A 15,768-nucleotide genomic window follows, 5' to 3' on the forward strand; every position below is an offset into this window, starting at 1 on the left:
CAGGCTTCAACCCTTGGGGATCCGGAGGTGCCTCATCTCAACGGCAGAGATGACAAAATGGATTTCTGCAGAGGAAATAGGTTTTGGTGAGCCTTTAGTAAGGGCTCACCATAGAACAGAGATTGTCAGTGTTTGACAGCTTCTCTCAGCTGTCAAACGCTGACAATGCATTGGTCAAAACATTTTTGACAGATGAAATGTCATACGCTGATGTCCTCGGTCACTGGCTTTCCTTTAATTGGCCTGCTAAGCCCGCAGGGCGGGCTTAACAAAGTAGCGTGGGTTGGCCGGACGTCGTTGGGGGCGGGACTGAAACGTGACAACCAGCAGTCCCGCCCCCATTGATAAAATCCAGCCCAACTATTCCGATGTTCTCTTAACCAACCTCCATTCCAGCATTCCCTGTAGACTTCAATTCATCCAAAATTGTGCTACCTGTTTCCTATCCTGCACAAAGTCCTTACCCATCACCTCTGAACTTGCTCACCTACATTGACTCCTGATCGCCCAATGCCTCAAATTAAAATTCTCATTTTCATGTTTAAATCCCATTGCGGCCTCACCCCTCCCCATCTCTGTAACCTTCTCGAGTCCTAAAACCTCACCCCACCCAAATTCTCCATTCCTCTGACTGGCCTATTGTGCATACCCTCCTTCCGCAGCATTGGCAGTCGTGCCTTCAGCCGTCTAGTCCCCATGCTCTGGAATTCCTTCCCTAAACCCCTCCCTCTCTCCACCTGCCCCATCTTGCTTTAAATCCTTCCTTAAAACTCAGCTCTTTGACCACGCTTTTGGTCACTTTTTTTCTAATATCTTCTTCTTAGTCTCAGCATCTATTTTTGCCCGATTATGCCTCTGCGAAGTGCCTTGGGACATCCTTAGCTGTTATATAATTTTTTTAATTGTTGCTGTTGTGCCATGGAATCTTGAGTGTCTGCCTGAACCATCAGAAGGGGCTAGCGTGACCTCAATTTCATCTCAGGTCTCAAATTTCTGATCTGTCTCAAGGTCCTTGCAAATAAGTGCGAGACTGACTTGCAACTCACCTGCAGCCCTGTGGCCCAGTGTCTTTTGACATAAATAGTTGGGGGTGGGGGGGGGGGGGGGTGGTTTTGTATCTTTTTGTAAATTGGTATTCCACAAACCTGTACGTACTTTTTTTGGCCAATGGTGAAGGTTATTAGTTTTGCATGATTCTAGCAAGATGTAAACATGCAGTGAGATATAACTATGTCCAGGTGCAGTGTTCAGGCCCTGGCATGTTTGTGTTTGAATACAAACTTAGCAGCAAGGCGAGATTCTGTGTTATGCACATGGAGGAAAATCATTTTTTGCTGGTTCCTGGGTTGGAGAAAATGAGTACCGAATATAATGTAAACTGTATTAACAACATAAGCACCTGCCACAGGCACAAAATATTTTTCACCTTATTGACCACAACACGCATTATTGTGCCTTGCTCACCATCGGTCAAGACTGCCTACTCTTCTAGGATCAGGGGAAGAGCAACCCAAAGCTTCTTTTCGCTTTCCTGCTTTCTAAAATCCCTTTCCGTTTCTCCCTGTACCCTTACCTCCAACACCTCTGTGCAGACTTTCTTCATTTCTAAGATCTATCCACCAAGCTGCCTCTGTTATAATCCCTCTCAGCCATTCTAGACTTGATCCCCGATCACCTTGTAGTTTCTCACCCATCTTCCCCTCACTCACCTCTTCCATGAGACCCACCACCTGCTCTCTTGATCACCTCCACATGCAACTTTCCCTTTTCGCCCCCTGTATTGATGGCTCCCTTTCCTTAGACACCAACCCTCTCCCTTTCAAAACTACCAACATAACTCTCTCCTCAAAATACCCACTTTAAGCCCATTTGTCCAATCTACTACAATTGCCTCTCTTACCTCCCAATCATCACAAGTCTTCAAAAGATCTTTCCTCTCCCAACTCCATGCCCACCTCTCTCAAAGCTCCCTATTTGAATCCCTCCAGTACAGCTTCCACAGTTCTCGCAATAACAAGATAACCCAGGCCAGAGTCACAAATTACATCCTCTGTGATTGGTGCATTATCCTCCTTGACCTCTTTGCATCATTTGATATGGTTGACCATTCTATCCTCCACAATCCTTTCTAATCATTGCTCCATTCTATGAGATTGCCCTCTGTGGTAACACTCCTACCTATCCGAACACATTCAGTACATCTCTAGGAATGGCTTTTCTTCCCACCTCTGCACAATTACCTCCAGAATCCATCAAGGATCTATCCTTGGCCCCCTTCTCTTCCTATTCTACATACTGTTCCTCAGTGACAGCAACTGCAGCCATAGGGCCAGCTATCATATGTATGCTGAGGGCAGTTAGGTCTACCTCTCCACCACCGCTTTCAATCCACAGCCACCTTCACTCTGCCAGGTTGCCTCTCTGACATCAGATGAGTCACCACTTCCTCCAGTTGAACATTATAAAGGTCAAGCCATCGATTTCAACCTCACCATAAACTTTGCTCTGCTGCCACCGACTCCACCCCCCTCAGGCTGAAGCAGACTGAGCTTCAAACTCCACATCCTATCATCATCAGATCATTTATTTCCACCTCTGCAATATTGCTCATCTGTCTCACCGCAGCTCCTTCACGGCCTTTAGCTACACCTTTGTCCCCTCTAGCTTCCATTATTCCAGTGGCATTCTTTCTGGCTTTCCAACTTCCACCCTCCATAAATTGCAACTTTTCCAAAATGTAATCTGCCCCAATAGTTCTTTACTCCAATCCCACATTAAATTTAACATCCTCATCTTCAAATCCCTCCACGCCTCATCCTATCCTAACCTTACAGCTTCCTCCAGCCTTATATTGCCTCTTACAATGTTTTAACAGTGACTACACTTCAAAATTACCTCATTGGCTGTAAAGCATGTCCTGAGGTCGTGAAAGGTGCTATATAAAAGTTTGTTCTTTCTTTCTTTTGCCTTTAGGTCCTCTGACTCTGACCTGTGTGTTCTACCTGACCTAATTGCCCCACAAAGCCTAAGCCACATCAATTCTATGATCTGGATCGCCCACCCTCAACCTTTCCATTTCTCTCTGGCCTTAAAAACCCATCTTTTCTTTTTGGTCAACTGTCCTAATCTCTCGCTTCACGACTTAACGCCTGTTTCCCTATCTATTTCCATTTGTAACACTTTTATGTTAAAGGTCTTGTATCAATGCAAGCTGTTGTAGCTTCCTACCTGTATGCGTCCTCCTATGTGCTTTCAAATGAGAGCTTTTTGTGTACACTTTATTGCAGCCCTCAAAATCACACCTGTGTATGCGCCGTTTCTTCGAGTCAGGGGACTCAGATCTTCGTTGTCGCCTTGTACCCTCAATACTGAAAGGTGAATCCGAACTGAAAAAGAAGGACACAATGACCATATAATAAATAGCAATCAGAACTGATTGTTACATTGGGTAAATTATCACACGTGAAGGTAAGGTAATTGGCCAAAGAACCAGAGGCGACGTGAGGAATTTTTACGCAGCGGGTAGTTATGATCTGGAATGCACTGCCTGAAAGGGTGGTGTAAGAAGATTCAATAATAACTTTCAAAAGGGAATTGGATAAATACTTGTAGGGGGAAAATTTTCAGGGCTATGAGAAAAGAGCAGGGGAGTGGGACTAATTGGATCGCTCTTTCAAAGAGTCGACACAGTCATGATGGGCCGAATGGCCTCCTCCTGTGCTGTATCATTCTATGATTCTATGATCAACATGACATGCTAAATATCAAAGAAATAAGGGCCTAGAAATTGGTACCTTTAGCGCTGGCCGTTAAGGTCGGTTTTGAAGAAAAAATGGCGGCCGCTTCGCTTCCACCCACTTCCGGCGCGGAACGCGACAGCCGCCATATTGGGCAGGCTGGCAGCGCTGCCGTTGCCTGCACTCACCGCAAGTATTTTAATTACCAGGAACGTGACGTCAATCGGCGTGCAACACCGAACTGACGCACGTTCAGCGATTTTGGACGTCGCCGCTCCTCTTAACGCTCTCTCCAAAGCACGCCCGTGCGTGCAACCGTTGACGGCGCGTAGAGCCGGGAGAAAGCGGCGTTGAGCTATGAATCTACATATAGTGTAGTAAACATTCTGTACAATTCACATTTACCCTGCTACTTTTAAATAAGTTACACCCAAATAACTGACTTCAATCATCTCTCAGGTTATTGCAAAAATTCTTTAATATGATCCAGATCGAGCTGGCTTTTCTTTTGTTGTTGCTTAATTTAATTTTTTTGATTTTTTCGTCAAGATCCTGTTTGCATCAAGAAAATGCTGATGAACCCGCTGAAAAAAGAAAATATTAAGATTTATGGAGAGCTTTTTTGTTCTTATTGAAAATCTTAACTTCTCAACTGGCCCCATAATCTCATAAAAACAGGAAATGGCATTTTGTATTGCCTGGGGAATTGGGAGGAAGCGGGGCGGGGGTGTGGGTGGGGGCAGCGGTGTAACTGTTACTAAGATGACTGCCCGAGAGGCTGTTTGGCTGGATTCTGTTACTGTTTATTAGATCTCCGCCAAAGTCTTCAATAACTCTGCAGAGTAAGTCCAGTCCCGTGAGATGGTTCATGGTGATCAGTGAGGAAACACATCAGCAGATTGAATGCCTGTTCTATATACACTTTAGATGCCAGCACTCAACTGGAGTAGGCCAGTAAGTTCTGGCATTTAATGTGCACAGAACAGCATGTGGCTACAAACAGTCTTGGGGGACTTGTGCTGCAGCTAAAGGCCAGATCCATTATCGTCGCTTGCAGTTGTGTCAGGAAACTGGAAATGAAATGATTTTTTTTTTTTTTATTCGTTTTTTATGGGATGTGGGCATCGCTGGTAAAGCCAGCATTTATTGCCCATCCCTAATTGCCCATGAGAAGGTGGTGGTAAGCCTCCTTCTTGAACCGCTGCAGTCCGTGTGGTGAAGGTACTCCCACAGTGCTGTTAGGGAGGGAGTTCCAGGATTTTGACCCAGCGACGATGAAGGAACGGCCGATATACTTCTAAGTCAGGATGGTGTGTGACTTGGAGGGGAACTTGGAGGCGGTGGTGTTCCCACGAGTCTGCTGCCCTTGTCCTTCTAGGTGGAAGAGGTCGCGGGTTTGGGAGGTGCTGCCAAAGAAGCCTTGGCGGGTTGCTGCAGTGCATCTTGTAGATGGTACACACTGCAGCCACGGTGCGCCGGTGGTGGAGGGAGTGAATGTTTAAGGTGGTGGATGGGGTGCCAATCAAGCGGGCTGCTTTGTCCTGGATGGTGTCGAGCTTCTTGAGTGTTGTTGGAGCTGCACTCATCCAGGCAAGTGGAGAGTATTCCATCACATTCCTTACTTGTGCCTTGTAGATGGTGGAAAGGCTTTGGGGAGTCAGGAGGTGAGACACTCACCACAGAATACCTAGCCTCTGACCTGCTCTTGTTGCCACAGTATTTACGTGGCTGGTCCAGTTAAGTTTCTGGTCAATGGTGACCCACAGGATGTTGATGGTGGGGGATTCGGTGATGGTAATGTTGTTGAATGTCAAGGGGAGGTGGTTAGACTCTCGCTTGTTGGAGATAGTCATTGTCTGGCACTTCTGTGGTGCAAATGTTACCTGCCACTTATCAGCCCAAGCTTGAACGTCATCCAGGTCTTGTTGCATGCGAACATTTGGGCCTCGTAAACGTTTACTGTTATTGTTCCAACTGTCCATGTTGAATATGCATCCTGTTCCTCTGAAGTAACAGGTGCGTGCTTATTACTTTTCCAATGAAAGGAGATCTAACAACCTTTTCCTGTTTCTGAAGGAATTTGTACTTATTTGCATTTACTCGTATTGATGTTCGGGTGTTCGGGGTATCCAGTTAACTTTTCACATCGCTTGCTGTATTCAGCGAGGAGTGATGGATCACCTATGCCAGCTCTGACATCCAGTATTGCAAACAAATCTCCCAATTCCAGTACACCATTGCCCTTTCAAAATGGTTATCCGGGTACTTTATAGAGAGATATCCTCCCAAAAAGACTTGCATTGAAAAGCCTCTGTAATAACAATGTTTATTCATTATAAAGTCATAGAGTTATACAGCACAGAAAGAGGCCCTTCGGTCCATCCTGTCCGCGCCGGCCATCAAGCACTGTCTATTCTAATCCCATTTTCCAGCACTTGGTCCGTAGTCGTGTAAGCCTTTTATGCTATGGTGTTTCAAGTGCTCATCTAAATGCTTCTTGAATGTTGTGAGGTTTCCTGCCTCTACCACCCTTTCAGGCAGTGAGTTCCAGATTCCAACCACCCTCTGGGTGAACATGTTTTTCCTCAAATCCCCTCTAAACCTCCTGCTCCTTACCTTGAAGCTATGCCCCCTAGTTATTGACCCCTCTGCTAAGGGGAAAAGTTCTTTTCTATCTAACCTATCTATGCCCCTCATAATTTTGTACACCTCAATCAGGTCCCCCCTCAGCCTTCTCTGCTCTAAAGAAAACAACCCCAGCCTGTCCAGTCAATTCAATTCAATTCAATTCAATTCAAATCGCTTTATTGGCATGACAAGTTACATCTTATGTTGCCAAAGCATCAGAAAACATTCATGTTTGTTCACAAAAATACAGATCTATCCATACAGTGTATAAACAGATATATCCCTGAGTGTATAAATATATACTTTCATATAATTTATATATACTCTTTTCTTATATTTACTGGTTGTCCCTCTGTTTATGGCAAGCTGTAACATAGTGTGCCGCTAGTGTTATGCAATTTCTCTCTTCCCCTAGTAGGTATGTGTAAGAAGTCACACAACACCAGGTTATAGTCCAACAGCTTTATTTGAAATCACAAGCTTTCGGAGCGCTGCTCCTTCTTCAGGTGAAGTGGAGAAATGCATAAAGACACAGCTTATTTCGTCAGAGAATCATGTCAGATGTTTACAGGTAACCTTTCCAACTGCCATTTATCACACCTCGGCAGAGAGATAATCACAGCAGTCAAAGGTGTGAATGGTGTCCAAACAGGTCAGTCAGGGAAACATTACATCAAAGAACAATGAGGTGGGGTCACAAGGGGTCAAATATTGCAGATGCTGGGGTCTGTATGAAAAACAAAAAAAGACAAAAAACATTTTTTTTGGCTGGAAATCACAGCAGGTCCGGCCGCATCTGTGTAGAGAGAACAAGCCAATGTCGACTCGAGTCTGGATGACCCTGCATCAGCTGGGGTTACATGTAGCGTGACATGAACCCAAGATCTCGGTTGAGGCCGTCCTCATAACCTCACGATGCTTCACTTCTCCAGCTTCCACCCTAACCACGTTAAAGAAGCCATCCCCTATGGACAAGCCCTGCGAATACACAGGATCTGCTCAGACGAGGAGGAATGCGATGGACACCTACAGACACTGAAAGACGCCCTTGTAAGAACGGGATATGACGCTCGACTCGTCGATCGACAGTTCCGACGGGCCACAGCGAAAAATTGCATAGACCTCCTCAGAAGACAAACACGGGACACAACCAACAGAGTACCCTTCGTCGTCCAGTACTTCCCCGGAGCGGAGAAACTACGCCATGTTCTTCGCAGCCTTCAACATGTCATCGATGACGACGAACACCTCGCTAAGGCCATCCCCACGCCTCCACTACTCGCTTTCAAACAGCCGCCTAACCTCAAACAGACCATCGTTCGCAGCAAATTACCCAGCTTTCAGGAGAACAGCGACCACGACACCACACAACCCTGCCACAGCAACCTCTGCAAGACATGCCAGATCATCAACACAGATACCATCATCACACGTGAGGACACCACCCACCAGGTACATGGTACATACTCATGTGACTCGGCCAACGTTGTCTACCTCATACGTTGCAGGAAAGGATGCCCCGGAGCATGGTACATCGGCGAGACCATGCAGACACTGCGACAACGGATGAACGGACACCGCGCAACAATCACCAGGCAGGAGTGTTCCCTCCCAGTCGGGGAACACTTCAGCAGTCAAGGACATTCAGCCTCCGATCTTCGGGTAAGCATTCTCCAAGGTGGCCTTCGAGACACACGACAACGCAAAATCGTCGAGCAGAAACTGATAGCCAAGTTCCGCACCCATGAGGACGGCCTCAACCGAGATCTTGGGTTCATGTCACGCTACATGTAACCCCAGGACTAGTTGACTGAGGGTATTCTTCTTTATGGTCCTCTCTTGGCATTTCAGGGCTTCGTAGTGATAGCATTGGGGGTTGCTCATTTCTAGGTGTTTCCAAAATTTGGTGGCTCTTTTTTGGATAGTGATTATTAATGGATATTGACCTAGTTCTGCCCTGCATGCATTGTTTACGGTTTTCCTTTGAGTCCGGAGTATACTTTTACAGAATTCTGCATGTAGGATCTCAATTGGGTGTTTGTCCCATTTTGCAAATTCTTGTTGTGTTAGCGGTCCCCACACCTCACTGCCATAGAGTGCAATTGGTTCAATTACTGATTTGAAAATTTTGAGCCAAATGCTAATTGGGATTTCTATTTGGATTGATTTTTTAATGGCATAGAAAGCCCAGTCTCTCTTCATAGCTGAAGCGCTCCAGCCCAGGTAACATCCTGGTGAATCTCCTCTGCACCCTCTCCAATGCAATCACATCCCTCCTATAGTGTGGCGACCAGAACTGCACACAGTATTCCAGCTGTGGCCTAACTAGCATTTTGTACAGCTCCATCATAACCTCCCTGCTCTTATATTCTATGCCTTGGCTAATGAAGACAAGTATCCCATATGCCTTTTTAACCACCTTATCTATGTACATGCACACCAAGGTCCCTCTGATCCTCTGTCCGTCCTAGGCTCCTACCATTCATTGTGTATTCCCTTGCCTTGTTTGTCCTCCCAAAATGCATCACCTAACACTTTTCAGGGTTAAATTCCATTTGCCACTGTTCAGCCCATCTGACCATCCCGTCTGTATCGTCCTGTAGCCTGAGGCTTCCCTCCTCGCTATTTACCACTCCACCAATTTTCATGTCATCTGCGAACTTACTGATCATACCTCCTACATTCATATCTAAATCATTAATGTACACTACAAACAGCAAAGGACAGCAAAGAATATATATGTGTACTAAAAGAATAGGTTGCTTTTATTTGTATTCCAGGGAGTAGAATTGGAAATATTGGTTGCTTTCTTTAAAATATGACAGATTAGTCTATTCTCATGCTTTCATTTATCTTGCATACCCTCTCTGTCAACTGAGGAACATAACCGGAAACATGGCAGTTCACTTTAAGAAATCCCGATCTCCTGAGAATGCCTTTCGACCCGACCTTTGGCCTCCTGCTGCTCTTACCGCTGGAAAGGGTGCGTTGCACGAGCGCATTTTTTTGCTCTGCTCATTTAAATCAGCAGGTAGCACCAAAATACCGGCGCTGCCTGCGCTCGTTTTGTGGGCGGCAGTTAACCTTGGCCCCACGGTGGCACCGCCCGTTTTCGGGCTTAATCGAGTTTCTAGGCCAAGGTGTCTAGCCAGAGATTCTGCCGATAACATATGAAAAGTTATGTTTTAGGAGTTCAAGCAAATATTAAATTTACTTTTTCCAAAGTTCTTTCAATTTCACATCTCTTGCTGTATTCAAGGAGGAGCCATGGATCCTGGAAATTTAGATTAGATAACTTACATATATTTAGAATTTTAAAAAAATTATGTGCCTCTTTCTTTTCCTCCTTTCTTCTTTAAACCAGCCTTGTCCATCTGCACCACTCGAAACATGCATGGCACCCATTTATACCTGCGAATTGTAATCGGAGTCCAACAACAGTGTAGGGTCGCAATTTGCATATTTCAGCAGCTATACGCCCGAAACAGGTGGGCTTACTGCTCACCCATTTAATGGCCCATCTGATGCAGCTTTTTGGCCATCAATGGGGTGGCCAAGATGCCCCTTACCTCCACCCCCGCAACTGATTTCCAACATGGGTGAGAAATGGACGACTGGCAGATGAATATCACCCCCCCACGTGCAATGTTCCCTCTAATTCCTTTTGTCGTGCGCGGTCCCTTTAAATCTGCTGCGCAGCCGTGCATGCGCGGCATCTCTCCAAGCGGCAGGAGTTGGTGAGCAGCCTGCGCGCGACCTCGCCACTGGCGCGTGGCTGCGCACCTCAAGGGGAACATTGCCCATGTGGATCTCACCTGATTTTCATGCTCGGTATGGTAACATGATAATGTGCCAACATCTTCCTGTACTTCCAACTGGCAGGGAACTCATTGTAAAGGGCCTGGTAGCATCTCACAAATATATTGAGAGTGGTCGTCTGGTACACACTGTAGATGTGATTCACATGCTGTGTACTTCAAAAGGAACTATTTTCAGCAGCGTTTTTTTTAAAAATTGTATCTTAAGCAGGAGGGTGTGAGAGATGTTAGATTCGCCCCAGAGGTATTGAAGTTTGGAAGCTACTTGTTTCTTATTGAGATCTATGAGTTGCTGAGGGGAAAATAAAAGTTTAGCACTAAAGATAATTTTCCTCTTGGTTTTGTCCCACTTCACCGCCATATCTTCCGTGGAAGCTCCATTGACGCTAGGGTTTCCATGGTACCTCTGCCAAAGTAACGGCAGCAGAACAGGAGGAGCCCCGAGGAAATTTCCAGGATTCTTGGAGTTTCTCACTGAGCCATTGAGGAAGCCCAAGGAATCCTGTTTCTGGTATTTTGTCAATAATGGATCCCCAGGGTTGCAACTCTCCAATTATTGTAACTTAACCATCTCAAATCGAGTAGGACTGATGCTTCTGCTGATTGGAATAGTTTGGTGTTATAGCTTCATGTCCATCACGAAGGCCTAAATTCATTGTTTGTGCTTCTCAGCAACTATCTGAAAGACATGAATCTTTAGCCTCCAGTCTTCTGATTGGGTCTTAGCTCAGATTCACGGATCACTGTGTCAAGCATCACACCACACAGCCTAGCAGAATTCCAGACCTCAGTGTATTATTATAGAAGGCTCACGTCACCAAAAAAGGCATGAATAAGAAAAGCCAGTACTGCCACAAGTTTTTCTGTCAGTACATGATTAACCAATTTTAGAAACTGTACAACTGAATCAGTGTCCTCACTGTGCACTCAAACAACTAGCTGTATTTACTATTTGAGTAATGCACACCCAAAAATAACACAGAATTACCATGAGCATTGCCAGTAACCGATTGCGAAAGAAAAATATTGACAATTAGATTTGATTAATTGCTGTCAAATGGGAACAGTACTGATATTGTTCTATACAGGACTGCTGAAACATTGAAGTGTATTCTGAGTCTTTATTTTATTATCTGTACACTGACACAATAGGTATTGGTTGTAAAATGTAGTCTGAATGACCTGGGTTCATTCAGCAAAACATTAAATTGCTGTACAAAACCTGGAATACATTTTGAACCAGAACACTGTGCTGCTTGATGTATATGAATAGTCAAATATATTCCACTACAAAAATCTTCTAGTGATCCAGCCCTGGATTTAAATCTTCACAGATTGTGTGATGTTTGCATGTATGATGTGATTGAAGGACTCCACTCCCAATCAATCACTATGCTGTCAACTTCCGTTGCAAGAGATGAGCAATTGAGTATGTGCAGTTGCTTATAAGCCCGGATTATGACTATCGGTATAAATCTTGAGCAATTCCGCTCCCATCACAGAGTATCGCTCAATGGGAGCACGAACTGGGCTCCGGGGGCTCGGCATACTCGGATTCATGGAGCTCCCCATTCTCTACAAACTGGAACTGCGACAGGAGTGGAATTTTGCTAAATTTATTCCTTCAATGTCCACCCACAGATTTTCTTTTATTCATTCACAGGACATGGGTGTCGCTGGCTGGCAAGGCCAGCATGTATTGGCCATCCCTGATTGCCCTTGAGAAGGTGGTGGTGAGCCGCCTTATATAACTGAGTGGCTTGCTAGGCCATTTCAGAGAGCAGGCAAGAGTCAACCAACATTGCTGTGGGTCTGGAGTCACATATGGGCCAGAGCAGGTAAGGACAGCAGATTTCCTTCCACTAAAGGACATTAGTGAACCAGATGGGTTCTTTAAACAATCTGGTAGTTTCATGGTTACCATTACTGATGCAAGCTTTTTTTAAAATTCCAGATATATTTACAGAAAACTCTTTTTTATCCGGCACCGACGGGACCGGCGTGGTCCCGGTTTATCAAAAAGTCCGGATTACAGAGAGGTATAGTTAAAAGGTATATGAGAGCTCTGTACACAGCAACAAATCCAGGCTTCCCTGTTGCTTAGCAACAAGTGCAGGAACCCCAGCCACAGACCAAGCATCCCTGTTGCTTAGCAACAGGTGCAGGAACCCTGATTACACAGCCACAGATCCAGGAACAGCCACTAATATAAAGCAAAACTTACCTGAACCTACTCCTGAACTTTGCCGGTCAACGGTTAAATCGAGAGTTTCCTGTAATTAACTGAACTGAAATTCCCCAGCTGCCATGGTGGGATTTGAATTCATTGGGGTCGATTTTCATTGACCCGTGGAGTCGGGATTAGAGGCTTGCGGGGGGGGTTAAAGTCCCGAATTCGGGGGTCCCGACACCATCCTGCCCCCAACCCGCCTCCATGTAAGTTTCAAAGGAGGCGGGTACCCGCCCTGCACGGGGACCCGCCTACCCGAGGTGGGAAGGGATTAGTGCCAATTAACTGCCTGTTAATAGGTAGTTAACAGGCAGTTTTTAGCCTAATCCCTATTTTAAAGCTTAAAGTGTGGGATTCCCAACGGCTCCAAACCATGCCAGGTTAGAGGAGTCGGGCAGTCGGGTTGAAGGACTTGGAGGGGTCGAGATGTCGGTGTTCAGGTGAGTGATGGGTGCATGAGTGCAAAGGTAAGTGTGTTTGGTGTGTCTAAAGTGATTTAAAAAGTTTAAATTACCTGTACTTACCTTTTCAGCCTTCCTTCCTCTAGGTTTCGGGAGTTCATCATCTAACCGGCACAGAAAGCAGAATGGCTGCAATCTGTCAAAAGTGACAGCCTGCAGCTTTCTGTGCCGGTGAGATTTCTAACTGAGTCTGTGTAGAAGGACTCAGGTTAGAAGTAAGACTGTCAGTGTTTGACAGCTTCAAACAGCTGTGAAACACTGATATTTCATCTGTCAAAACGTCTTGACAGAAGAAATTTCAGTCTGTGACGTCACCTGTTGCCGGTTGGCCCTTAATTGGCCTGCTGAGCCAGCTGGGCGGGCTCAACAAGGTCAATCCAGTTAAAATCGCGTGGTATGGCCCGAAGTTGTAGTCCCACCTCCTTCCCGACTTCTGAATGAAAATCACCCCCAGTGTCTCCGGATCAGTAGTCCAAGTCTCTGGATTACTAGTCCAGTAACATAACCACTATGCTACTGTATCCTTAATGTTCCTTGAGAAGGCCAATGCAGGCTGCAAAGAAGTGGGACAGCAGTTTAGGTTGCTGCACCAACTCTGTTGCCTATAGGGCCCCAAGGACTCTACCATGCTGTCGACAGCAGCAGCATCCAAGTTTGTCAGCAGTGTTGATTCGTAAATGAGGTGATGCTGCAGGTGAAATCGGGGCTGCGGCGGACAAGAACAGCAATTTGTATTTATACAGCGCCTTTAATGTAGTAAAACGTCCCAAGGCGCTTCACAGGAGCGTTATCAGACAACATTTAACACCGAGCCGCATAGTCAGATATTAGGACAGGTGACCAAAAGCTTGGTCAAAGAGGTCGGTTTTAAGGAGCGTTTAAAAGGAGGAGAGGGAGGCGGAGAGGTTTAGGGAGGGAATTCCAGATCTTGGGGGCAGTGAATTGCAACATAAATTGAAACCTTTGGGTCAGCAGGACTGGAAAAAGATAAGTTGATCCCTGCTCAACACAATGAGTTCTGCCAAAGAGAAGATTCTCATAATGGAGGGTTGCTCCATTGTGAGCTGCTTCTTAAAATATTTTTGTGTTCTATCTTTTCAGAATTTATTTTTTTTAGCTAGGTGGGGTTTTGTGAATTTAAAATGTGATTCGGTTGACTGCCTCTGTAAAGAGTCCTGTTATCTTTGTATGCGTGAGATACAGTCAAATGTACAAAATGCTGTCTGATGCCACTGCCAGTTAATTGCAATAGAAATATTCTCCCAGCTGTGAATCTATGGTTGTGCGCAAACTGGCAAATGTTTTTGGTACCTCTAACCCGTCATAAAACTTAAGCTGCATACATGACGCCACAAGTCCCGGCCAGAGTGGAGATGATTGGGTAATTTCCCTGTGTCACGCCTGCTGTAATTGACTGGGATTGATTTTACTCACATAATTAGTATTCTGTAACTACCCTCCACTCACTGTATTCTGTAACTACCCTCCACTCACTGTATTCTGTAACTACCCTCCACTCACTGTATTCTGTAACTACCCTCCACTCACTGCATTTTGTTGTAAAAATTATCCTGCTGTACTCGGGAGACTCCCTTTGCTGTAGTTTTGGTTATGAGTCCAGAGGCTCTGGAAATTAAAACCACACTTGGAGTACTGCGTACAATTCTGGTCGCCATATTATAAACAGGATATAGAGGCACTGGAGAGGGTGCAGAGAAGATTTACAAGGATGATACCAGAAATGCGCGGGTATACCTATTAGGAAAGGATGAACGGGCTGGGTCTCTTTTCTCTTGAAAAAAAGAAGGCTGAGGGGTGACCTAATAGAGGTCTTTAAAATTATGAAAAATTTTGATAAATGGAAATATTCTCGCTGTATCCACTCTGTGGGGAAGAGCATAACTAGAGGCCATCAATATAAGATAGTCACCAAGAAATCCAATAGGGAATTCAGAAGAAACTTCTTTACCCAAAGAGTGGTGAGAATGTGGAACTCGCTACCACAGGGAGTGGTTGAAGCAAATAGTATAGATGCATTTAAGGGGAGGCTAGACAAGCATATGAGGGAGAAGGGAATAGAGGGTTATGCTGATAGATTTAGATGGGGAAAGACGGGAGGAGGCTCGAGTGGAGCATAAACGCCGGCATGGACTGGTTGGGCCGAATGGCCTGTTTCTGTGCCGTATATCCGATGCAATGTAATCTACATAAGTCCCACCCCTGCCTCTAACTCATTGACACTACTGTGTCAGCCAATATTCACTCTGAATAAAGTATGCTTTGTTGTACAAAAGCAGGCCGAATGCACATTGTTTATAATGGCCCGGATTTTGCGGTCGACGGTGTAATTAAGGATTACGCCGCCGTCATCCAAACCGGATGCGCGCTTACCTGTTGGGATCCTTCCTCCGAGAAGCTGCTGTCAGATGCTGCAGAGCTGAGCACAGCGTACTGGCCCACGGATCCCGGGGGCGCACCGTGTGCGTAAGCGTACCTGGGATCACGTGGGCCAGTGCTCCAATCAGCAAACAGAGGGTCTCTCATTAATACTATAAGAGATCGTTAGTCCTTGCCCTTCAATACTTCGAAAATAACTTAAATTTGTGATTCTGAGGTCTGGGGGGTGTGAAGAATACATTTTGTAGGTCATCTACATTTTCATTTACTTCCTCCCAGCAAAAACATTTTAAAAACCTGAGAATAATGCTTTCTTCAAAAATCTATTGGAAGACAGTTCTTTATTTTTCATGGGTAAAATCCTGTGGGTCATATGTCAATGCTTCCATTCCCAGCCTTAAAACAGGCCCAGCGCCAGCAGTAACATTTTCATATATAATTGCTGGGTAGTTGGTGGGCAATTAGCTCAACCCTGCGCTAGCAATTAGGATTCCAAT

General features: G+C 45.4%; 1 protein-coding gene across 5 annotated transcripts in view; it reads right to left on the bottom strand.

The window, feature by feature from the left end:
* The window catches only part of klf12b (Kruppel like factor 12b), a 301,662-nt gene that overhangs the window by 32,448 nt on the left and 253,446 nt on the right, over nt 1–15,768 (bottom strand). For all 5 annotated transcript variants that reach the window (XM_085998493.1, XM_085998489.1, XM_085998491.1 and 2 more), the window contains one exon: nt 3,229–3,386. In XM_085998493.1, the coding sequence (XP_085854619.1) occupies nt 3,229–3,386 (158 nt within the window). The remainder of the gene's footprint in view (nt 1–3,228; nt 3,387–15,768) is intronic.

The sequence above is a fragment of the Somniosus microcephalus genome, chromosome 10, assembly GCF_052327205.1.
Source record: "Somniosus microcephalus isolate GS21.2 chromosome 10, FLI_Smic_1.0, whole genome shotgun sequence".
In the NCBI taxonomy this organism is placed as follows: domain Eukaryota; kingdom Metazoa; phylum Chordata; class Chondrichthyes; order Squaliformes; family Somniosidae; genus Somniosus; species Somniosus microcephalus.